Raw genomic sequence first — 24,273 nt, forward strand, 5'->3', positions numbered from 1 at the left:
CACAAACCCGTTTTCTGAAAGAGGTTTGCCAGCAAAAATTTTATCCAAAGAAGGTAACTCTGGATAAGCATCAGAATAAATCTTTGCAGGGAGGGAAAGATATTACTGGTTTTTGTTTTTACTAATTTAATGTAGTAGCCCAAAGGTTTGACTTGTTCTTTGTTTCCCCTACTGGTTGTCTACTTCTGTTAAAAGCTGTAATTAGCTATTTCCTCTCCAAGACCAAGAATATACAAGAAATTGCTTTTTCTGATTATAAAAAAATAGGTGAACAATAGGTTGGTAGAAGTTGCTTTTCTAGCTTTAAAAGAAAGGAGGAATAAATTTCAAAACACTTTGGCAGTGCTTTATGAACAAATAAAATGAAGTTAATCAAGTTTGTGTGCCTTATTCTGCCCTTTTGCCATTTCCACTGAACTAAGTAGACACTAGCCCACTTGAAAACTTGAATCTCTTCCCCAATTTCTAATCCTTAGTTTACAATCCAAAGTAGGGCTACACCGTATCAGCTGGCATGGAGATGTGCTAATTGGTATTTTGATAGGCAATCACCAAAACCAGATGTTGCAAATGCTATGGCATAAATTCATAATTTCCTTAAATATAGCTACCACCTGCCTCTGTTTTGCATGAACTGAAGTTTTTTTTCATCAGATACTTGAGAACCAAATGGATGTGCGGAAGAAGGAGATTGAGGAGCTCCAGAGCCAGGCCCAAGCTCTAAGTCAAGAAGGAAAGAGCACAGATGAGGTGGATAGCAAACGTCTCATTGTGCAAACAAAGTTTATGGAATTGCTGGAACCCCTGAATGAGCGGAAGAACAATCTGCTAGCCTCTAAAGAGATTCATCAGTTTAACAGGGATGTGGAGGATGAAATTGTAAGTAGAAAGCTAGACCTTGAAGTAGCATTATATTGAGATTTTCCCAAGTGGCCCAAAAGCATTTGTCCTTTGTGTTTGGTTGAACTCAGTCCATTAATGGTCTCTGCTGATGTGTCCTGATTAAGTTTTATCCATGTAGTGTGCTACCTAGAGCTCCATAATTGATGGAAATTCAGTGGGATGTTTATGCTCCAAAAAGCTTATAGAATCCAAATGAATTTGATCTCTTTCCCAAAGGATGCATGTCCTGGGACAGACAGCCTTCCTTCCCTGTTGAGTTTCCAAGTCAATTTTGTAGATTGACTTATAAGATACTTTCTAGTGACCTACCTCATCATCTCTTCTGAGAACTGTCCTAAGATTTAATGTCTGACTCCCATTTGCGTTTCTTTCTAGCTGTGGGTTGGAGAGAGAATGCCCATAGCTACCTCCACGGATCATGGCCATAACCTCCAGACAGTGCAGCTGTTAATAAAGAAAAATCAGGTAACTGGTTTTGCTCAGTCTAGTCTTATTTGTGAAATAATTATTTCTAATTACAAGGCAACACATGCATGTAAGGAAGCTTTGAAGGACTGTGGTTTCCTTTTCTCCCAAAGCGTTTGGAGTAACTGCCATGCTGTTGCAATTTTAGTGAGCCCCTGATGTCTATTCTCCTCTCCCACATAGACCCTACAGAAGGAAATCCAGGGACACCAGCCTCGAATTGATGACATCTTTGAGAGGAGCCAAAACATTCTCACTGACAGTAGTAGCCTTAATGCTGAAGCAATTAGACAGAGGCTTACAGACTTGAAGCAGCTCTGGAGCCTTCTCATCGAAGAGACAGAGAAACGCCACAGAAGACTGGAAGAGTCCCACAAAGCCCAGCAGTATTACTTTGATGCCGCAGAGGCCGAGGCCTGGATGAGTGAGCAGGAACTCTATATGATGTCAGAAGAGAAAGCCAAGGTGAGAAGACTTGGGGATGACTAACCTGGGAGGGCTGGTAATGGTTTGGAAGTGAATGGTTCTCAGCACTGTTAGGGTGCTGGCTTGTTTGAAGGCTTCATCTTCAGTCTCATATATCCCCTTTGCTTGTCTACAAAATACTACTCTGGTTTTAGATTGTTAGATTTTAAGCCACCCACCCCCCCCAAGTACAAAAGATTATACCCTTTCCCTATTTGTCTTCATGCTTTAACAGAAATTGGCCCTTACTCACAAGGAGCCCAGTCTGATGAGAGATATCATGCTGAGAACCGTGTCCAAAGAAGTACAAATAAAATTAATTAAGGGTCTCTCTTCCAACTGTCCCAAGTATTTTCTGTTTTTGCAATCATAAGTTATCTCTCTCGGCCCCTTTCTCTTGAGGTGAATTGGGAAGGTGATATAGATTTATTCATTGCCAGTCCTCTGCTAGGCAATGGGCTATATACACTTTTCACCACCATCATCTTGTTTGATCAGATAGGATACTGATCCTCCAGTGTTGACCTCGATGCGTGATTCTGAATGCTTCCTTCTGTTTACAGGATGAACAGAGTGCAGTTTCTATGTTGAAGAAGCACCAGATTTTGGAACAAGCAGTGGAAGATTATGCTGAGACAGTGCATCAGCTTTCCAAGACCAGCCGGGCTCTTGTGGCTGACAATCATCCAGAGAGGTAAATGCCGTAGTTGGCTTTCTTTAGTAAATAGCTTACCCACCCCCCCACCCCCCCCACCCCCCCAGATTGCTTGACCTCTTTACTCATGCAGAAATCAAAATAAAGCATTTAAGTTTGAATGTTAAGAGTGTTAACTTTTTAGGTAGGATATTTGCACTTCACCCTTCTTATCAGATACTACCTGTACTTGTAAGTGAAATAACTCCCTGTTGCCCTAGTAGACCCTGTAGGGAAGTTCTGGCCATCATCAGTGATGTGTATGTCTTAAAGAAGAAAGAGTATTCTGACTTGTGTAGGAATGTTCTCATAAATAGGGAGAAAAGGTGGTGTGTGGAAGGAGTGCCAGACTGACTTTAAGGCCCAGTTCCACTATTCAGTATTAATATGATTGTCAACAAATCACTTACGTTCTATAAGCCTCAGTTTCTCCATCTGTAAAATAGCCTTCCTTCAGTCAAGAGACATAGTATGATCTTCTTCTGCCTAAATAACTTTTAAGCTCTGTTTAGCTTTTTTATTGCTAATTTTTTGTTATTTTTCTTTAATACAATTTTTACCTACTTAGTGTTGGAATATTAATTTGTGGCTATTTCACTTTTTTTTTTTTTAGTTTTTGTAAGGCAGTGGGGATTAAGTGACTTGCCCAAGGTCACACAGCTAGGTCATTATTAAGTGTCTAAGGTTGGATTTGAACTCAGGTACCCCAGACTCCAGGGCCGGTGCTCTATCCACTGCACCTCCACTACTTCACTTTTAATCACTTCTTTCCTTTGTCTCCTCAGGTTAGTTGAGTCTGCATTCTCTCTCCCTCTTTTATTTTCTCCTGTACATAATTCATGTCTCAATTTTGTCCTCCAGTGAACGTATCAGCATGAGACAGTCCAAGGTAGATAAGCTATATGCGGGTCTAAAGGACCTTGCTGAAGAGAGGCGAGGCAAATTGGATGAGCGACACCGGCTTTTCCAGCTTAACCGGGAGGTGGATGACTTGGAACAGTGGATCGCAGAAAGGGAAGTGGTGGCAGGATCCCACGAGCTGGGCCAGGATTATGAGCATGTCACAGTAAGTTGGTTGATGAATGTGTGGATGATATGCACTCCACAATACCTGTATAAAATGTAATCTAATGTACAAAAATGAAAAAGTCACAGATTCTAGCCTTAATTCTACCCATGACACACTGTGTGGTCTTAGTTACCTTCCCCATTAGTCAAATGTTAAGATACTGATAAGATAAGGAGAAATTCGAGCATTTTTATAAATCAACTTTAGAATGTAAACCAATTTCTTTTAATATTCATTATGTGTACCTTCTTTTTTTTGATTTAGTTCATTTTGATGGAGGGAAATTCTTGCTAGTGAAAAAATAAAGTTGTTTAATAATGACACCACTGATTTTTCTCTGTGCTTAATTATCAACATTTCAGATGTTACAAGAGCGATTCCGAGAATTTGCCCGAGATACTGGAAACATTGGGCAGGAGCGTGTGGACACAGTAAATCACATGGCAGATGATCTCATCAACTCTGGACATTCTGATGCAGCCACAATTGCAGAATGGAAAGATGGTCTCAACGAGGCCTGGGCTGACCTCCTGGAGCTCATTGACACGCGAACACAGATTCTCGCTGCTTCTTATGAACTGCACAAATTCTACCATGATGCCAAGGAGATCTTCGGACGTATACAGGACAAGCACAAGAAGCTGCCTGAGGAGCTCGGCAGAGACCAGAACACGGTGGAGACATTACAGAGAATGCATACAACATTTGAACATGATATCCAGGCTCTAGGCACTCAGGTGTGTGTGTGTGTGTGTGTGTGTGTGTGTGTGTGTGTGTGTGTGATGAGATAAGAGAAAGGTGGGGCCTCAATTCTGTCTAAAGGTGAAGTAAAGTCTTCCCATTATTTTAAACACTAGCCTGGCCTGCCTTGGGTACCCATGGCCTTTCTTGGGCCACCTAGTGGCCATTTCATGAGAAGTTAAAAGTTCTGAAAACGAATTGGCTAAAGAGGAATTGCTTTGAATTTTTTGTGGTTATTTTTTTTCTCCTGGAACTTTGTCTCTTAAGGTGGAGGGGTTGTTTGTGTGTGTGTATCTGTGTGTCTGTGTGTGTGTCTTTGTATTTATTGCTTTTGTAATCCATGGCATTCCCTATTCAGACAAAATATACATAAGAACCTATGCCATAGAGCTTCATCAAAGGGAACAGGTTTTGAGGTGAGTGCTGCCTGGGTATATGTCCTTCTGGGTGCTCCCTCCCTTAAAACTCTCCTGGCCTACATGCTCCATACCCCCTTTTTTTTGTATTTGAGTCTTTTCTCCCCTTTTTGAGAAAAGAAACCATGGTTCATTCTTTGTAACCTCATGGCACCCAGCACAAATTGATCCTTCAAAAATGTTCTTTCTCTAAAATGAACTTGGGAAGGGTTCCAGGAAAAATAGGTAGATTCAAAGAGTTTTACTCCTTTAAAAACTTTGATTGGAAATCATGAAAGCTTACTGGTTTTTAATAGAAGACATTCACAAGAGATTTCAGGACACCAAAATTTGGAATATTAGACAATAACCATCAATTATTAACACACAAAACTTTTTTTCCCTTATGTGTCACATTCTGTACTAGCATTATGCATTAGATAGTGTATTAATTAAAAGGCTCTCTACCTTCAAGGAGCCCACAACTTACCAGGCGATAAAAGAAAATATTACCTCCCATTATAATTGGACTATGTGAAAATTAATTATCACAGAATTAGAAATAGAAAGTGATCCTGTCAACCAATCCAGTCCTCAAATGTCAACATTTTGTTGCTTTGTAAATCGGATGCTCCCTTTCTTATATAATGACAGTTTTCAGCAAATTGATTAAAAGCTTAAGTTGAATAGGTTATCCTCCACCACACAGCTAATTATTGCAATAATTTTCTGTGGAAATGATAAAGATTACAGGAGTTTACAAAAGTAGTGCAAACAAAATATATAGCCTTGTATAAAGAAGAAATTATTTGCCCTAAATATTTGTTCCTGTTAATAGTATTTGTCTCCTGTGGCCCAAGTGCAACTGAGGCATTTACCTGAAAAATTTTTAATCTAAACTTAGATACCATGCTGAATGAAATTTTTATCATAACAATTATAATAGTCAAAATTTTCAGTAAGTGACTATTCCATAAAATGAGATAAGCAGAGATTGCTAGAAAACATTCCCTCCCCCCATATCAAAAAAGCTTCACCACAGTCATTGATCCTGCCATTTCTTCATATTCTCATTCCCATCTGTCCTGTTCTTTCCATTCCTTATTTTCACCTTAGCCAAGGCTCTTATAACCTCACATCTATAAATGTCATTCCCTATCTCCTTGGTCTTTCTATCTCCAGCCTTTTGCCCCTTCAATCAATTGTTGCCAGATTCAAAACACTTGAAACACTCTTTTTGCCTTCTCACTTCTTTTTCAAAAATTTTCTATGATTCCTCACTACTTCCCTGATAAATCAAGTACAGGTTGACATTTAGGGAGCAATCTACAATGTGACCCAATCCTTTATAGCCACATTTTCTATTCCCTTTTTTAAACTGTTTCAAACAGATTGATCTATTTAGTATTTATAAGCTCATTGGGCCTTCTGCATCCCCAATTCTTTAACTCCTTCCCTCCAAAATTTTTTTTATCATACTCTTTATCAGGGCTTTGATCTCCCTCCTTTGAATTAGAACACTTGAGATATCACTTTTGGCGGGGGAGGTGTTCTTTAGTGATATGCTGTCTTTTATTAAATTCCTATCTATATGGCAAGTTCCTCAGGCAAAGAGACCACTTATATCTTTGGTATTTTTCTCTGTGTATAAGACTATATACTTTGTTTGCACTTAAAGTTTAATAAATTAAGGAGAAAGGAAGAAGAAAAGGGTTGTGATGATCTGATTCCTGAATGAAATTGATTTTCTTTGTAAAATTTTAGGTAAGGCAGCTCCAAGAGGATGCTGCCCGTCTTCAGGCAGCTTATGCTGGAGACAAGGCCGATGACATTCAGAAGAGGGAGAATGAGGTTCTTGAAGCCTGGAAAGCTCTCTTGGATGCTTGTGAGGGACGCAGAGTGAGACTGGTCGATACAGGAGATAAATTCCGTTTCTTCAGCATGGTGCGTGACCTAATGCTTTGGATGGAAGACGTAATCCGGCAGATTGAAGCTCAGGAGAAGCCAAGGTAATTATGGAAAGAAGTTAGGAACTGATCTCATCTGGGCTTCCCCCAATTCCCTCATCAGTGAGGAGGGGGTACGGATTGGTTCTGAGCCAAGCTAATCGCAACTCAGTTAATTCTAACCATGTGAAGTTAGTGACTCAAAAAGGGAATATGCCATTATATATTCATTAGCTGAACCCCAAGACCATAGGTATCACTTTATTTTTAGGAGCCCTGGCACCTCAACAACTTGCAGATGATTTTCTTGGAGCTTCTTCAATATCTCTGTCTTCTTGAGAAGATAGAATTCTTCTCCCTTGTATCACATAGCCCATCGTAGGGAAGATAATTTAACAGACTTGCCAAATAGTGACCTCAAGTTCTCAGTTCCCTCTTGTATTCCCTATTCCTTCTCTTTGGGAGTGATTCCCACCCTCCACCCCCACTTCTGTCTACCTGTACTGCTTTCATCTAGTAACTGGACTAGTTCTATGTAGTTCTGTGCCTTTTCTGGAGTGCTGGTCAGTAGTATTTTTGTTACCTGCTTGAATGCCCCCAATACCTATCTTTTAAGGTACGTATCACTTAACATTTGTTATGTAACTTCCCTTTGGCTTAGCTGTTAGAACAAAGAAATGAGCAAAGAGGATGCTGTTATTACAAGAACCTGTGATTACCTTCAACCCTTCCTGGCCACCACTGAAGAGAGAGAGGCTAGAAATGTTAGTAAAAAAAGAGTATCTTTAGTTGTCACTTAGAAAATATTCTGATTGACAAAGACTGGGGCTCTAACAAGATGTAAGAATATATCCATACATCATCAAGGATTACCTTAGAGAGGGCAGGGAAACCATGCCAACTTGCACCTTCCTCTTTTACTCTAGCTCTGATCTAAGTGGTCTTATGACTTTGGGGACATCGTTGCTCAGCTAAATGTATTATGAGGAAGGACATTTTAAAATTATAATTCTTAAGCTATGTGACATGGACAGCTGTTACCATCCAGTGGCTCTTTCTTGAGAGCCGATCCAGATAATTTAGATAAAAATAAAAACATAAATTCTTCAAAATTGTACCTTCTAAAAACTAGGGCATGGAGTGAAGATAGTGCCTGAAAATTTTTTTCTAGCCCACAGAAATTTTAATAGTAGAGGTCTAGTCTAATGAAAATCTATGAACTTGGAGGGTGGGAAGGAGACTGACTCCTTCTGGCATCCTCTTCCTCCTGCCCTTAGTTCCATAACTTTGGACTATTGCAGTGCTGAGGACATGAAGATCAAACTAGTCAAAAGTAGACTACATAGATATTTTACTGATCTCAAGGGCAGGGACTATCTTTTTCCTTTCTTTATATCCCTATCACATAGTGAATGTTCATTGACTTAAGTACAGTATGGTTTAGATTGAAAAATGTGATGAAATGATCCAGATTGACTTGTATTTGAGTGATCCTGAATTCACACTTGCCTTGTCCTTTGACTACATGGACCCAGGCTGTGTTCAGACTATCAGTCAGCAAATATGTTTAAGTCCCTAATTATGTCTGGGAATACAAAAACCAAAGCAAAACCTGGTCCTGCCGTCTAGGAGCTGCCTTTTTAATTGGAGAGACAGCATTTGTTCCTATAGGGCTGTAGAAGAGACATCAAACAGATTAAATGTATGAAATGGATAGAAGGAAACCTTCAACAGAAGACCTCCAAAAGATGGTGCTTGTCTTGAAGAAAGCTAGAGACTTTTAAGAGTTGAGGAGGAAAAGCATGGTAGAGACATCTGGAGATAGCTAGGTCCAAGGCATGAAGCCTGGAGATACATGCTCTAAATAGGCCAATATGTTTAGACATTATTTTAGATAAATCTGGAAAAACTAATTTTGCAGTGAAACATTTTCCTTTTAAAAACTGGATACCCTTTTAAAAAATATCCATTTCTTTTAAATATGAACTAATGCATTTATTGTTTGGCATTTTAGGGATGTGTCATCTGTTGAATTATTAATGAATAATCATCAAGGTATCAAAGCGGAAATTGATGCCCGCAATGACAGCTTCACCACCTGCATTGAGCTTGGGAAATCTCTATTGGCAAGGAAGCACTATGCTTCAGAGGAGGTATAGTTAATTCTCATTTTAACCATAGAGAAATGTGATACATGAGAGATCTGGGAAGATGCATCAGAGTTGCTGATCCCTACCATCATTGCACTAGAGAGTAGAACTTAAGAATTATTTGATTTCATAGGCATTAAAAGGTGTATTACATCTCCACTCACTGTCTTGAGCAGGACCTGCTGTAGGGGGAAAGACCACTAAAATTTGGAGTCTGAAGACTTGAACCCAGATGCAAGCAAAGCTCTGTGATTGTTAATTAAATCACTTAATTTCTCTGGCCCTCAATTTCCTCATCCGTGAAATGAGGGTGTTGGATTCTGTTTCTAAGGTCCCCAGCAAATCTGAATTTCTGATCCTTGAATATAGAGTGTTAGACCTCTTGGCAAGTGTTAGTTTAAGGCATAATTGAGAAATAGGACAGATTTAGACCTCCTTACTATATTTTATGACTAAAACAGCCTAGTTGAAGCACCAGGGCACCCTGAAGGAAAAATGGTAGGCAAATTGTGCCAGATGTATTATATCACCATCATCTCAATTGATGTGAAAGGATATGACCCAGAATCCTGAACTCAGAGCCTTAGAAATAACAGTACCCCTCTGGACCACCAGTCTCATTCCCAGCCCAATTCCCAAAATGATCATTGAGAGGTGCAGTTGCTGTAGAAAGGGTCTCACCTTCGCTGCCACCACCAGTACCCATTACTGACTACTTTGCACAAGCCAGCACATGATCTCAAGAGCCTTGAGAATACCATCTCCCTGAACCCCCCAATCCTGTTTCTAGCCTTATCCTTGCTGCCACCTTTCTGGGAAGTTCTGCCCATAGAGAAGAGGCCTGGTAGCTGCTTCTGTGGGTGCTGCAGAAGGCTCAAAATGTACAGAAGGCTCAAAAAAGAAGTGCTTGCCACCAAGCCCTTTGGCATTGTCAGACATTCTCAATCTCAGAAGTTTATAATGGTTTTTATCAATGGAAATGGCTCTTCTCCCACAGAACCCTAAGGACCATGGAGCGGCTAGAATTTCTTATGTGTCGTCTTCTCCATTAGACTTGAAGTTTCTTGTGACCAGGGATTTTTCTACCTATGTCCCCAGTACTTTGCACATCATTAGTGCTTAATAAATTACCTTTTTATCCAGTAGTTCCCTGTTTCCATAAATTTTTGCTTCCCCAAAGTGAATCCCTTCTCTCAGTCTTTGTATGAGAAGACTGTCAATGAATCCTTGCTATGAGATGAACTCTTAATATGGTTTTTTAAATAAGATTTTGGTATATGCCTTTTCTAGAATATTGACATTTTAAACATTTGTACTGATTTTCCATTTACCCTTTATCCTTAATTTCCTCCTAAGCATCCGTTGTCTTTGTGGAAGAAGGTGGTCCCCTCTATTCCCTAGTAAATATAAGGAGTCAAGATTTGCAGGGCTGCTGTTCAGCTAAGGGGGCTCCTTTTCTTACTATAGTAATATCTTGTAACCTTCATTTAACTTCTTTACTTTTTAATCCTGTTTCAGGGAGGGGATTAGTGTACTAGGTAGTAACAAGTTCCTTATGGGGCCATTTCTCTTGCAGATCAAGGAAAAGTTATTGCAGTTGACTGAAAAGAGAAAAGAAATGATTGACAAGTGGGAAGACCGATGGGAATGGTTAAGACTGAGTAAGAATTTATTTTATTTGACTTTAAAGTAGAGTATTTTCCTATGTGCCTTTCTAAATGAATGCAATCTTTTTTTGTGGGGTTTTTTCCCCCGTATTTGAAACTATGGTTTCTAGAGTACTGAGTATGCGTATTCTAATGCTTTATATAGACTCAGAATGCTCATTTATACTTGTTCCTTTTGACCCAAGTCAGCCTAGTTCTCTACCCTGCCAATCACTATGACCTAAATTCAAAGAAGGACACTGTGAGGATTGATATGGGGGGGGGGGTCTTTGCTTCCTCCTCCTCCTTCCCTCTCTGTAAAAGTGCCTTTGGAAGGACTTTCCTCCTTTAATTCATTCCAAAGCCTGATTTGCATCTGGGTTACACAGCTCCCCATCTCACAGCAAATGAAAATTAAGCCATAAAGTACAACAGAATGGAAGGAGCTTGGTTTGGCTTCCAAGGATCTAAGCAACTTCTCTCCTGACCTCAAGAGTCTTTCTGTATCTGTAGAAATGAAGAGAATGTAGTAAGTGATTCTCCCAGTCTTGAAATCTATGACTATGACAGTTTTGCCCTCCCTCTGTGGTTTTAGAAGCTTGGTAGCACCAACAAAGAAGTGGTCTGGGGGGCAGCTAGGTGGTGCAGTGGATAGAGCACCAGCCCTGAGTCAGTAGAACCTGAGCTCAAATCTGACCCCAGATACTTAATAATTATCTAGCTGCATGACCTTGGGCAAGTTGCTTAACACCCTTGCTTTAAGTAATTTAAAAAAAAAATGTTAAGTGGTGTAAAGGAATTAAAATCCTCGAGATGATTTAGTAGGAAAAATGGTAAAATTCCATTATTATTAAGACTTCCTATTAGAAAAGATCCTGATGAGTCAACCTACTTTCTTAAGCTCAGCCTCCAATCCCTGAATCCCTCAGGCTGCCGTTGACCATACTTTCGTTTGAAGTTGGTTCTTCATTTCTGAGAAATCCTCTCAGTTACCAATACTTTTCATGTCCTAACCCTGATATGGCATTTCAAGCCTCCAAGTTGATAAATGCTTGGCAGACAAACTGAGAAGTCAGTACACCCCCGTTTTGTTTACTAAGAAGCTCAAGGCAAATAAGAATCAGGGTGTTATACAAACTTGAATAAAATAAAAATGAAACATTGTTAATTAGCATAGCACTAAATAGTGATTTCACTCTCCTGGAGACCTTGTTCCTTAAGTAGCTTTTTCCAGGTGGCAGTAGTCACACTGTTATGTCCTATGCAGAGGAAGGATTGGTATGTTTTCTATAAAGAGGAAATTAACAGTATTATGACCCTGGTTGCTCCCTAGCTCTAATTCTTGGTTATTTTGCTCAGTTTTGGAGGTACATCAGTTCTCAAGGGATGCCAGTGTAGCGGAGGCCTGGCTGCTGGGACAAGAACCATACCTTTCCAGTCGGGAGATAGGCCAAAGTGTGGATGAGGTGGAGAAACTCATCAAACGCCATGAAGCCTTTGAAAAGTCAGCAGCTACATGGGATGAAAGATTCTCTGCATTGGAAAGGTTGACAACGGTAAGGGATCCGGCTGAACCCAAAATTGTTATTTTAGTCTCTGTTTTAACTGTATTCATTATGTTTCATGAACATTTCTGTTCATCCAGAGAAGGAGTAATCTGAATGACTTTGGGTCTCTCCTTAAATAACCCAGAATGTATCACTGGTTAGTTTTTGGAATTTGGGGTTTATGGTTTTTCAATTTATTACTTAAGGGAACATGACTGCCTAGAAATGACAGTATGATATTACTCTCAAATGTAAATAGAAATGGGTCCCTGAAGGTCTCATGTTGACTCAGAAACTTAAATTTAGCATTATTTATGTTGCACTGTATTTTTATTTATTTTCATTAAACATATATTTTAAAATAATTCCAAGGGAGCAGCTAGGTGGTGCAGTGGATAGAGCACCGGTCCTGGAGTCAAGAGTACCTGAGTTCAAATCTGGCCTCAGACACTTAGTAATTACCTAGCTGTGTGGCCTTGGGCAAGCCACTTAACCCCATTGCCTTGAAAAAACTATAATAATAATAATAATAATAATAATAATACTTGTCTGATTTATACAATGTTAATAGAGATGAAGGAACAAATCCCACATTTTTACTGTTTTTATTGAGTCTTAATTTCTCTCTGTAAAAATGGAACTAAAGTTACTTCTGGCTCTAAAAACCTAGGAATGTCTATAGTGGCATCCAGAAGAGTTGTCTTTTCCTCAGTTACTTATTGAAGACTCAGATTGGGATCAGGGCTAAACAAAGGTAACCTCTCTACTGGATGAATAGCTTAGGTCTTTTTGTCCCTCTCTTTTGATTTATCCTTCTGGCTCTTTTCATGAAAGCTTTGTTTAGAGTTTTGGAAACCATAAAATTCTACTTTGTTTTCTTTTCCCTTCAGTTCCATATAATTAAAATGCTCTCTGAAGAAGTGGTATGAGCCAAACTGACTGAGGTTCCTCTCCACTAGTTAAAAAACAAAATAAAGCAAAAAACCTCACACATAAACAGTAAAGGTCTAGAAATAAGGCTTGGTCATTAGCACTTCCCTTTTTTAATTCTGTTATCTTGACAAGTCTATGGAGGTTGAAAATAAAATCTTTAAGAAAAGAAAAGAAAGATCTTTCTCTTGGTTTTCGCTTATAATCATGCAGTGGATTTGTTTGGGGTTAGACTTCTCTAAAAAGTCGGCTTAGTTTTTTTTTTAAATGCATTGTTTGGGTTAAACTCAGATTTTTACCACAACATGAAAATGTTTCATTACTTTGTCTGGGTTTTGCAGAATGAGTGAGTGGCTGTTAGAATCTAACACTATTAAGAGATGTTCCACTTAAACAGATTGAAACATCTCTTTTTCCCACCACTAACAAGCAAGCCAAAGTACAGAGTACACAAAAAGTTCATGTAAAGCTGACCGGTTCATGGCTAGGTCTGTTTTTCCTTTCAGAATTCTTGTTTTCTATGGTTTTTTGCTTATAATTTCTGTATAATTAAATGTCATTTTGGGGGGCTGTTTTGAAACTATTGGCCTGCTAGGGTTAACCATTTTGTTAAGAAACATCAAGTGGAAACTAGATTTCAGAATTTCCAGGGTTTTTTTCCTTAAGAGGTATAAGATTCCAGAATTTTTAAACATTATTCCTTTTATTAAGAATATTAATTTTTAGGGGCAGCTAGGTGGTGCAGTGAATAGAACACTGGCCCTGGAGTCAGGAGAACCCGAGTTCCAATCTGGCCTCAGATACTTAATAATTACCTAGCTGTGTGACCTTTGTCAAGTCACTTAACCCCACTGCCTAGCCAAAAAGAAAGAATATTAATTTTTTTATTAATTGCATTTGCTCTTTAGTTGGAATTACTGGAAGTGCGAAGACAGCAAGAGGAAGAGGAGAGGAAGAGGCAACCTCCATCTCCAGAGCCGAGAACGAAAGCTTCAGAAGAAACAGAGTCACAGCAATGGTGAGCTCCCCTGAAAACAACAACTGTTACTTTTCTCACCCAATCTACTTATAAAAATATCTTTTAGATAACTTAAAAAAAGACTGGACCAGTCCTGCTTTAGGCATTGATATTTGAGAGCATGTTGATGAATCTATTTTTTTTTCAGGGTTTTTTTTGTTGTTGTTTTTGTTTGTTTTTTGCAAGGCATTGGGGTTAAATGACTTGCCCAAGGCCACACAGCTAGGTAATTATTAAGTGTATGTGGTCAGATTTGAACTTAGGTCCTCCTGACTCCAGGGCCAGTGCTCTATCCACTGCGCCACCTAGTCGCCCCATGTTGATAAGTCTTAAAAGAAATATGGTTTTTGGGGTGGCTAGGTGGCGCAGTGGATAAAGCACTGGCCTTGGAGTCAGGAGGACCTAAGTTCAAATCCGGCCTGAGACACTTAATAATTACCTAGCTGTGTGAACTTGGGCAAGCCACTTAACCCTATTTGCCTTGCAAAAACCTAAAAAAAAAAAAGAAAGAAAGAAATATGGTTTTAAAGTCCTGGGTGGCTTCATATAAACACAAATTCTCTCCCAGTTCCAGTGGGAGAATATTGTGATGAGGACCCCCCCCCCCCACACACACACACACACACACTTTTACCAGTGCCCAGGTAAGGGAGTTAATTTTGTGCCCTTTAGCAAGGTCATACCAATGAAGGGCTACCCAGGATATGTCAACCTTCCATTCTCAGAGATTATATCTTTTTGCCCTCTTTCATGGAAACTATTTTAAGTTCAAAGTCAAATGTTTTTTTCTTATTAAAGGTTTTATTTATTTTGTTTTACAATTCCCCCCATCTTACTTCCCTCCCCCTACCCCCCACCCCCACAGAGAGCAGTTTGTGAGTCTTTACTTTGTTGCCATGTTGTACATTGATCCAAATTGAGTGTGATGAGAGAAATCATATCCTTAAGAAACAAAAAGTATAAGAGATAACGAGATCAGGCAATGATATATATATATATATATATATATATATATATATATATATATATATATATATATATATATATATATATTTTTCTAAATTAAAGCGACTAGTCCTTGAACTTGTTCAAACTCTATGGTTCTTTCTCTGGATACAGATGGTATTCTCCATTGCAGACAGCCCAAAATTGTCCCTGATTGTTGCACTGATGGAACGAGAAAGTCCATCAAGGTTGATCATTGCCCCCATGTTGCTGTTAGGGTGTACAGTGTTTTTCTGATTCTGCTCATCTCACTCAGCATCAGTTCATGCAAATCCCTCCAGGTTCCCTGAATTCCTGTCTCTCCTGGTTTCTAATAGAACAGTAGTGCTCCATGCAAAGTCAAATGTTTTAACCTGAAATTTTAAAGTGCAGGAAGGGAGTCAAGCTCAGTAGTGAGCTGGTTTCTGACCCTGCCTCAGTCCACCTATGTGGCCTTGGCAAATCATGTAATCTTACTGGGCTTCCATTTCCACCTCTGTAAGATGTGCAGATGGGAATTAGTTAGCTTCCAAAGTCACAGTTCTAAATTCATATTTGATTTGAGACTGGATAACATCTGAGGTCCCCTCTAACTCTGAATTTTTAATGATCCTGTGAATTCACAGGATTTTTGTTATTTCTAAATGTACCATTTATCTGTATATTTTTAAAAAAAAGAGAAATTTGAGAGTAAAATTATTTTCATTTTTCTTTTCTCTTTTACTTTTCCATGTTTTATAAGTAAATTTTCTCTTCTTTCAATAGGGATGCTTCAAAAGGAGATCAAGTTTCCCAAAATGGTTTGCCTGCCGAACAGGGATCTCCACGGGTTAGTTACCGCTCTCAAACCTACCAAAACTACAAAAACTTTAATAGCAGACGGACAGCCAGTGACCAACCCTGGTCTGGACTGTGAGACTCGGAACCTTTTGTAAAGAATTCCACTCTTTCCAAATATTCTTGGTTTGATCTTTTTGCTTCCATTTCATCCACATTGTTGAATTTTATTTAATTAATAGCCTCAGTTATATATGTGTTTGCATTTAATCCATGTTTATTTGAGTCTTTTAACTGATGGATGCTCAGTTGCCTTAAAGAGACATTTATTTTATGTTATTTATTGTGAGCTTTTTATTTTATTAAGATTTTTACAGCTAGAACATCCCTTACATGAGTAATTGAAATTTAATGAAATTACACCAAAATGGAGAAGAAAACTAGAATCTGACAGGTATGACGCATCCAGTTATACTAACAGGTTGCAGTACTGTGCTATACATGGGCCACATTACAAAAGGGCTATTAACCAGGCTGATGGTATTAGATGCAGAAGAACTTAGCGATGGCTGGTAGATAACTCTGTATGGGAAGGGGATTTTGGCTACTAAAATAAAAAAAAAAAAACTAAAACTTAGTTATGTAACATTCCAGGAAAGATGACAATGAAAATAAACAAGAAAGTTGGATGTGATCAGAAAAATGATTTATTTTCAAATTGTAGACAATCTCAAATTTCTGTTTGAGATTACCCCACCCACCTAATTCCGCCACCCAGGTCAATTCCAAAATATAGATAGAGCATTTTTTTTTAAGAGAGCAATGTGTTTTTCATTTAGTCTGCTAAGTTCTGGATTTAGAAATCCAGCTTCTTCCAGCAGCAAATAATACAGTGGGTGTTAGCTGCTGCTGCCTCCCTCGAGGATGTGCTCATCCCCAGGGAAGGTAGTCCCTTGCTTTCAGTGTAGCCGTTGGTGCCTTATATTCATCTAGGAAGCCCATCTTAGTTTCCAGGCCTCTTTCTTCAGGTAATAACTTTGGGGCATCCCAGTATTTAAATTCTCAGATAGATGGAATCAAAGCCATGTTGGTTCCTTCTGTAACTTGAACATTAAACTTTAATTGGCCTGAAATTAAGGGATTATTTTATAAACTTAGTGATTTTAGAAGTAAGTTCTTCTCCTCCTAGACTAATAGCATTTTTATAAAATTTTCCTGTATATCCTGTATAACAAATTTGGCAGTTTGTCATATTCATATGCTTTATTTCATTTCCATGTTCTTGTCATCATTTAGTTATCCCCTCTCATTTTAGAATGGCATTTTTTAGGCCACCAGTTATGAGAAAACATATTGTTCACCATGAGGAAAAAGCAGGTTAAAGAAGAGGCTTTCTGTAATCACCCATCTCATGCTGTGAGAAACATACTAATTTCCAGGGTTGGAGATGTTAGTGGGAGCAGAACCATGAGTTTATAGATTATCGCTGCAAGATGTTAAAGTCTGATTTGTCTTTTCATTTCATGATGCATGTTTTTTTTTTTCTTTTGTCAGGATAACGTCATATAGCACCTTGTTTGTTTATCTGTGTCTCTCTATGTACATATCTATTTACTGGTGACTGTAGATGGGCCTATAGATATATACATAGCTCCATGTGTTCTGGGGAGGCATTGTGCACCATTGTTGGGTCTCTTTGCCTTAAAAACATATTGCTATCAATATTAAGTTGTTGCTTCATTTTTTTTTAAGAAATAGGGAGCCTTGAAATGTCTTTTCTGGGCTCTGAAATATAATATGCATGTCTTTGATATATATGTATGTATATATATGTGATATTTCCATATATATATGTTAAAATTTATATAATTGGAGCTAAATGTCCAGTTTTTCTGCTTTTTATATTCAGAACCAAAAAAATCATCCACAAAGGAGTGCTAAAATCTTTGATCAGTCTTGCTTTTTTTTTGTTTATATTTTAAAATTGTACCTTGCCAGGAAAAAAAAAATGCATCAATTGACTTGTATTTGAAGATAAGTCATTTTATTCTTTGATTTATGGTACAGAGACTCAAGTTAATGAACTTGAAAACAATGTTGCTTCATGCACTTTGAAAATCAGTGGGGTGTTTCTTGTCATGTTACTAGTTGTCAACATATGTTGTAGTCATGTTCACAGTCGTGATTTAAATACCTCAGATACACCCAGCCACTTAAGCACTCTCAACTAATTGCTAAGAGAAGCAATAAGGGAAATTGTATTCATGTGTCCATTGTTTTATCATAACGCTATGATTTGCTTTTAATGTTTGTCTTCAGTGGCGTGTTGTCTGTTGGCATGCTTAAAGCACATTTTCATTAAAATTCATTTTGCTCCTTTTTTTCCCCTTCCTGTTTTCCTGGATCATTCATTTGCATACATATTAATTTATCCTTGTGCATATTGGTGTTGGGGTTTTCTCTTTCCCTCTAATATCTCAAAAGAAAAATTTTTGCTGCAGAAATCTCCTCAGAAAAGGTTTTCATTTATGTAGCAATTAGAAGTTTTGCTTCCCAAGTATTTTGCATTTTAGTCCTATTCACAAAAGTTATGTCCATTCAGATCATCATTAGAATAATTAGGTCAATATTACAAATCAGGTCAATACAACAGCTAGCAATCTCCGCTTAAAACCTGCAGCAGGAAATTTTTTTTAAACTTTTTTTTTTACACATACTAACCTTGTGTCCTCCAGGTCCTTACTACACCAGCCTTAAAACCCTTAAATTCGTTATATTCTCACTGTAAATTGTATGCAGTTTCATAGGCCAACAGATTTATTAAATTTAAAAGTCACTGGAAATTCAATACTTGAGGGTTCACTTGAGTGTTTGAAATTTAGTTTTGGCTCAGATGTCTTTTTCTTTTTTCCCTTTGCAACCATTTTAAAAGAGAAATCGAGAATAGACCAAACAAACATTCATAGGTGGCCTAATTACTTTAAAGCGCATAGGTACAATTCCAGACTTATTTTGAGCCAGGATAAGCTACTATGTATATACCCTTTCACTCCCCCTTATTTTAAAGTCTTAATTAGTTGCTTTCTTTTTTTTTTTTTTTTTGAACCTTGTGTAAGGGATTACTGAAATCATTAACTTGCATAGTATCTACTCCCATTTTAACTCTGGTCTAGTTAGACATAATTTGAGGAAATGGAATTTTGTAGAAATTTAGTCTGGCTTGGATTAAATCCAGGGTCCTGAAATGTAGTAGAATTTATGATTCTTCCATCTTTTCTGGGATTTCAGCCAACCAGTATTCTAAATGGTTTGGCTGAATATCACTTACTGTCCTACCTTTATAGTCCCAGTCCTTTAGAAGAGGTATAAGAGAATCAGTCTTTGACACTCAGTTGTTAGGTCCAACACGTTCTCTCAGAGGTGGCCAGTTTGCCATTCTTTCTGTTGAGGCTGTTGCCATTTCTTTGGGGGTGATCCTGGTTCAGGGCAGCAATGCCAGGGAGCGGGTGTCTAATTAGTGTGCCATTTACAACCTCCATGTTTGTCTACGTACGAGGGGTGCAGGATGTTTGTAATCCACTAAAGCATTTAGCAACACCCAGCTTTAGTAACTTGCTAATCCCACACCTGGTCATACAAGCCAGGGAGCTGCTACGGTTAATGGTCCACAGTTAATGGTACACAGGCTGAGAATGATAATGAACCAAGACCATACTGCATTTCCAAAGCTGAAAGCCGTCAGGGTTACAATTTAATTGAGCTTGTGGATGAACGGCTCCTGAAGACGTCTCCAGCGTGATGAGTCAGAGCCGCTGGAAACTGGGCTGCTCTCTAGGCTATCTCGATCTCAGTTCAGCAAGGCAACGCGATCAACAAAGCAAGTGATGGGGAAGGCCCTGGTTCTGTCTTTGTTTGGGGGTAAATAGCTGTGTGGTGTTGAGTGACTGTGGTTGGCTTTCTCCAGTTCCTTTAACAACAAATACGGCCCACTTAATATACAGTGCTGGCAGACGTGGATGTTTGACTTGCCTTCTTCTTCCCTCCCCTCCCCCAAGCTTTAAGATCCAAAACCTAACTGAGATGGTGGACATGAATTGCATGGTGTCATCCTAATTTCTGCATGTTTTGATGATGTGTGGGGGGGAATGGGCAAAGAGGGCGGGAGGTGAGCAAGGAACATTTTTAGAAACTCTAGGTCTTCTCCTTTCTTCCTTGGGGTGGGGGGGATGCTTCTGTGTACCTCTGATAGGCTTGTTCGCTGACTTGTTTGTGAATGCCTTTCATTTAAACTCAAAACTTTCTGCTGGTGTCCCTGGTTGTAAGGTGGCTGCTGTATAACATCCTCGATCTCTCATATATAATAAGCGTGACTGTTCCTGTTGTCTTTTGTTTCGAGTAACCAGTAATAGAAACGGAGTTATGGAATTGGGTTATATTAAAGAAAATGGATTAACCAGAAGAGCAAAGTGCAGTAAAACTCATACTGACAATTAGTTTTTTTTCCATTTCCCTATAAAATGGGTGGGTATTAATCTGTTCCGTACCTTCTAATGTCTTTGGTGTTTAGTTGGCTTTGTGGGACGTGAAAGGGTTTTACTGTACTATCTCAGTCTGTCCAAGAAGTTTATACACAGCCACATTGTACAAAGTCAGTTAGCGTTTTAAGTCCTCCCAAGCATGGTTCTGGGTTAGCTGAATGGTCTTTCCACTATCCCCAGATGGCAGAAACTGTGGAAACAAGTGAAATGGTCAATGGAGCCACGGAGCAGAGAACCAGTTCAAAAGAATCCAGTCCCATCCCCTCCCCCACTTCTGATCGAAAAGCCAAGACTTTGATCCAGGCGCAGACAGCAGCCACCTTACCAGCCAAGACCCAGGAGACCCCATCAGCTCAGATGGAAGGCTTCTTGAATAGGAAGCATGAATGGGAAGCTCACAATAAGAAAGCTTCAAGCAGGTAAGGACCAATAATGGTAATGACTGAGGCCAGAGCAGAATGTCTGATTATCTCCTTATAGAATAACTTGAAAAACATGACCCTAGGTTCTAGCTAACTTTCTATTCATATGCTTACCATCCAGCTCAATAATCTTTTTTTTTTTTTTGCAAGGCAAATGGGGATTAAGTGGCTTGCCCAAGGCCACACAGCTAGGTAATTATTAAGTGTCTGAGACTGGATTTGAACCCAGGTACTCCTGACTCCAGGGCCGGTGCTTTATCCACTGTGCCACCTAGGCGTGCCCCTCAGCTCAATATTCTTGAACTTCATGTGGACAGATAAACAATCCTTTATTCAGTTATGTTTTTCCCAGTGACAAGAAGAAAATAGTAGTGATCTATAAGTGGTTTTGTCTTAAAAGGGATTGATTTTGTTTAGCACAATGGTTGCAATATCCTCTTATGTGTGTGTGTGTATGTGTGAAAAGACTATTTAGGGGAAAATTTCTACCTGGAAAAATATTTTAAGTTGCTATTTCTCTCTGTGACCCCTTAGGTCGTGGCATAATGTCTACTGTGTGATTAATAACCAAGAGATGGGCTTCTACAAAGATTCAAAGGCAGCTAGTTCTGGTATTCCCTACCACAGTGAGATCCCTGTGAGTTTGAAAGAAGCATCCTGTGAAGTAGCGGTTGACTACAAAAAGAAAAAACATGTATTCAAGTTAAGGTGAGTAAGCATAAAAAATTTTGATGCCTCCACAGAATTAGGGGTTTTATTTCTGACTTTGGACATTAGTTCCTTTCAAGCAACCTCTATAAATAATGACTTTACTTCTCCTATGAATTTTTTTCATCTTCAGTAAAATGAAAAGTAGCATGTTGTTAGGCTTACTTAATTTTTGGTTTAGTTTTTAGGTTTATAAATATTTCTGTTGAGTCCTAAAGAGTGGGGTGGGGAAGGTGATTAGAGTTTGGATATTTTATAAACTAAGAAGATCCATGTTATCTAAAAACCTAATGTGAACTATTTATATATAGTTCACATTTTTCAAAGTCATTGTCTGCTTTGTTAACAGTATCCTATCACAGGAATCAGTTGACCTAAGTTCAAGTCCCAGCTATCACTGACTTACTATCTCATTTTCACTAGGCAGATCACTTAACACTTCTCGGTTAGTTTTTTAATGTAAATGGAGTTTGGTGGACAAGATGGCATTTAATATACCTTTTAGTTATTTAAAAAAGTTATCTAGATGGCTGCAAATGATTTGTAAACTTTTAGAAAGTAGAGTTATTTTTAGAATCGTCATGTCAAGCTAACTATATATTGTCTTTTGAGAGGGTTATTAGATTGACATATCAGAGGAATGACAGGTATAATAGGTATAGGTATGAGAACTGGGAAAATCTCTCATGGTATAACCTTGTGGATAACATGGTGAAATGTAAGCCCACTGGTTTTTACTATATTTCTGAATTAATAACTTGTTGAAAATCATATCCTGTGAGGTTATTTTTTAAATTTAATAGTGTTTTATTTTTTCCAATTCCATGTAAAGACAGTTTTCACCATTCATTTTTTGAAAGGATTTGAATTCCAAATATTCCCCTCCTTCCTTCCTTCCCCTTCCCCCTTTTCAAAATGGCAGTTGATCAGATAGAAGTAATACATGTGCAATAATATAAAAATATTTCCATATTAGTTATGTTGTGAAAAAAAGGGGGGGGGCAGTGATGTTGAGTTAATGACAATGGGAAGGGAAAAGGAATGTCTCTAGTGGCATGTCACAGTCCTCCATCCATGATCCTATTAGTTTAAAAAAAAAATCATTGACCAAAGTGACATAAAATTACTTATAGAATTTAGAGATGATAGAAAACTAAAAAAGGATAGTTTAAACTGATAGGCTAGAAAAATAGCACAGAATTAATTCAGCAAATATCTAATGCATACAATGTGCAAGACACTGAATAATATAAAATTCAAAAGAAATAAATTTTAATTCCTACATTTAGGCCTAAAAAAGTCAACTGCTCAAGAAAGAAGTAAAAGGGGGAAAGGTCCATCTTAGTAGTTTATGTAAAAAGGGGACAGTGTAAAAGACTGAACTCATTTTTAAGAACAAGAAACTGTTGGAGGTGGGGTCTAGATTTTAAAGGGGATATGGACAAGAGGCAGCATGTCCAGGATGGTGAAAGGTATTAAAGTCATCTTATATAAGGAATGAAGAAGCTGAAGCAGTTTAGCATAAAGAAGACAGTAGGGATGTAACAGTTGACTTTGGATATATTTGAGAGACTGTTCCTTGAAGCCTAATTGGACTTGTTTGTTATAGCTCAACTAGAACAATAGATATAAAGTTAGAGAGAGGCAGATTTTGATTCACCTTGGGGAATAACTTTCTAACCATTAGAATAATCCAAAACTGGAATAGGCCAGCTTGATAGGCAGGCAGTGAGTCCCTTGTTAAATGGAGATATTCAAGCAGAAGCTAGATGATCCTTCTGTCAGGGTTCATGCAGTGGGTTGCTAAACTGGATGCTGGCTAGAGACCTTTCCAGCTTTCTTTTAAAATTGAAGTGACTCAGTAGCCTGAGAGTGATAAACAGGAAATGGCTTTTGGCACCTGTGAGTATATTCTCCCTTTGCAAAATTGACTCATGTAACTTTTTATCTCCAACTACCTCTGGAATCTTCAGATTTCAACTCTTGCTGTCTCACAGAGTCAAACACTTCTCCCTTCCCAGCTCAAAAGTTCCACTTGCTAATAGCAACTGAATAACAGAAAATTTATTTTCTGGGATAAAAATGAAGAGAAAAAAAACCCCAACATGTTTCAAAGGCAGAGCTTGAGAAGTGCTAATGTTTTGTGTGTATTTTTGATGAGGGTGTGTGTGTGTGTGTAGAACTAATAAGAATTCACAGGCTATGTAATGTGATTTATGAATTCCTATTGATATGTAGAAATGAATGCTCCATCTTTGGAAAATTGGGATGGGCTGTGCTTCCTTTGGAAGGAAAAACTACAGTCCTGAGGGCAAAATTTATATCTCTAAACACTTTCATCCACAAAAGAGACCAAATCAATGAATTGGACATGCAACTAAGGGGGGAAAAAGAACTGGAAGGAAAAACTGAGAGCATTTGACTCATTGACTCCTTTCTACCTTGTACTCTTGGAGCATTCAGAGGGTGGACAGAACATACCCTTGAAGCAACTCCCTCCTCTCACCATTCTCTCTATTCGCTCATCTAAAGAAGACAGAAATTGGTCATTTGAAAAAACAGAACCAACCTTCCCTGTATTTTCTCACCACCACCCCCCAAATCCATATAGATCCATTCATGGATCTAGCCTTTTTATAGTTTCATCTCTTGTTCTATACCCCCTCATAGTTGGGGATGGGAAGATCTACCCTTCCCTTAGAACAATACAACAAAGCCCTTCAGTAGGGTAGCACAAGCTACTTTTGGCATTCTCTTTGAGAGTAAGGATCTAAGGGGTGGCAGTAATAGATCAATTTTAACTTGAATATAAAGGAAGACCCACTAATAATTAGAGCTCTTCAGCCAGCCTGTGCTAAAGATACAAATCTTTTTA

The 24,273-nt window shown here is 38.4% G+C and overlaps 1 protein-coding gene across 3 annotated transcripts in view; it reads left to right on the plus strand.

Moving 5' to 3' along the window:
- Nucleotides 1–24,273, plus strand: part of SPTBN1 (spectrin beta, non-erythrocytic 1) — a 259,598-nt gene that overhangs the window by 232,373 nt on the left and 2,952 nt on the right. For all 3 annotated transcript variants that reach the window (XM_074206243.1, XM_074206236.1, XM_074206249.1), the window contains 14 exons: nt 655–879; nt 1,279–1,368; nt 1,552–1,833; nt 2,397–2,527; nt 3,389–3,593; nt 3,959–4,333; nt 6,497–6,741; nt 8,693–8,831; nt 10,405–10,489; nt 11,834–12,030; nt 13,860–13,969; nt 15,719–15,782; nt 20,449–20,687; nt 21,225–21,398. In XM_074206243.1, the coding sequence (XP_074062344.1) occupies nt 655–879; nt 1,279–1,368; nt 1,552–1,833; nt 2,397–2,527; nt 3,389–3,593; nt 3,959–4,333; nt 6,497–6,741; nt 8,693–8,831; nt 10,405–10,489; nt 11,834–12,030; nt 13,860–13,969; nt 15,719–15,782; nt 20,449–20,687; nt 21,225–21,398 (2,561 nt within the window). The remainder of the gene's footprint in view (nt 1–654; nt 880–1,278; nt 1,369–1,551; nt 1,834–2,396; nt 2,528–3,388; nt 3,594–3,958; nt 4,334–6,496; nt 6,742–8,692; nt 8,832–10,404; nt 10,490–11,833; nt 12,031–13,859; nt 13,970–15,718; nt 15,783–20,448; nt 20,688–21,224; nt 21,399–24,273) is intronic.

The sequence above is a fragment of the Macrotis lagotis genome, chromosome 1, assembly GCF_037893015.1.
Source record: "Macrotis lagotis isolate mMagLag1 chromosome 1, bilby.v1.9.chrom.fasta, whole genome shotgun sequence".
NCBI classification, from domain to species: domain Eukaryota; kingdom Metazoa; phylum Chordata; class Mammalia; order Peramelemorphia; family Peramelidae; genus Macrotis; species Macrotis lagotis.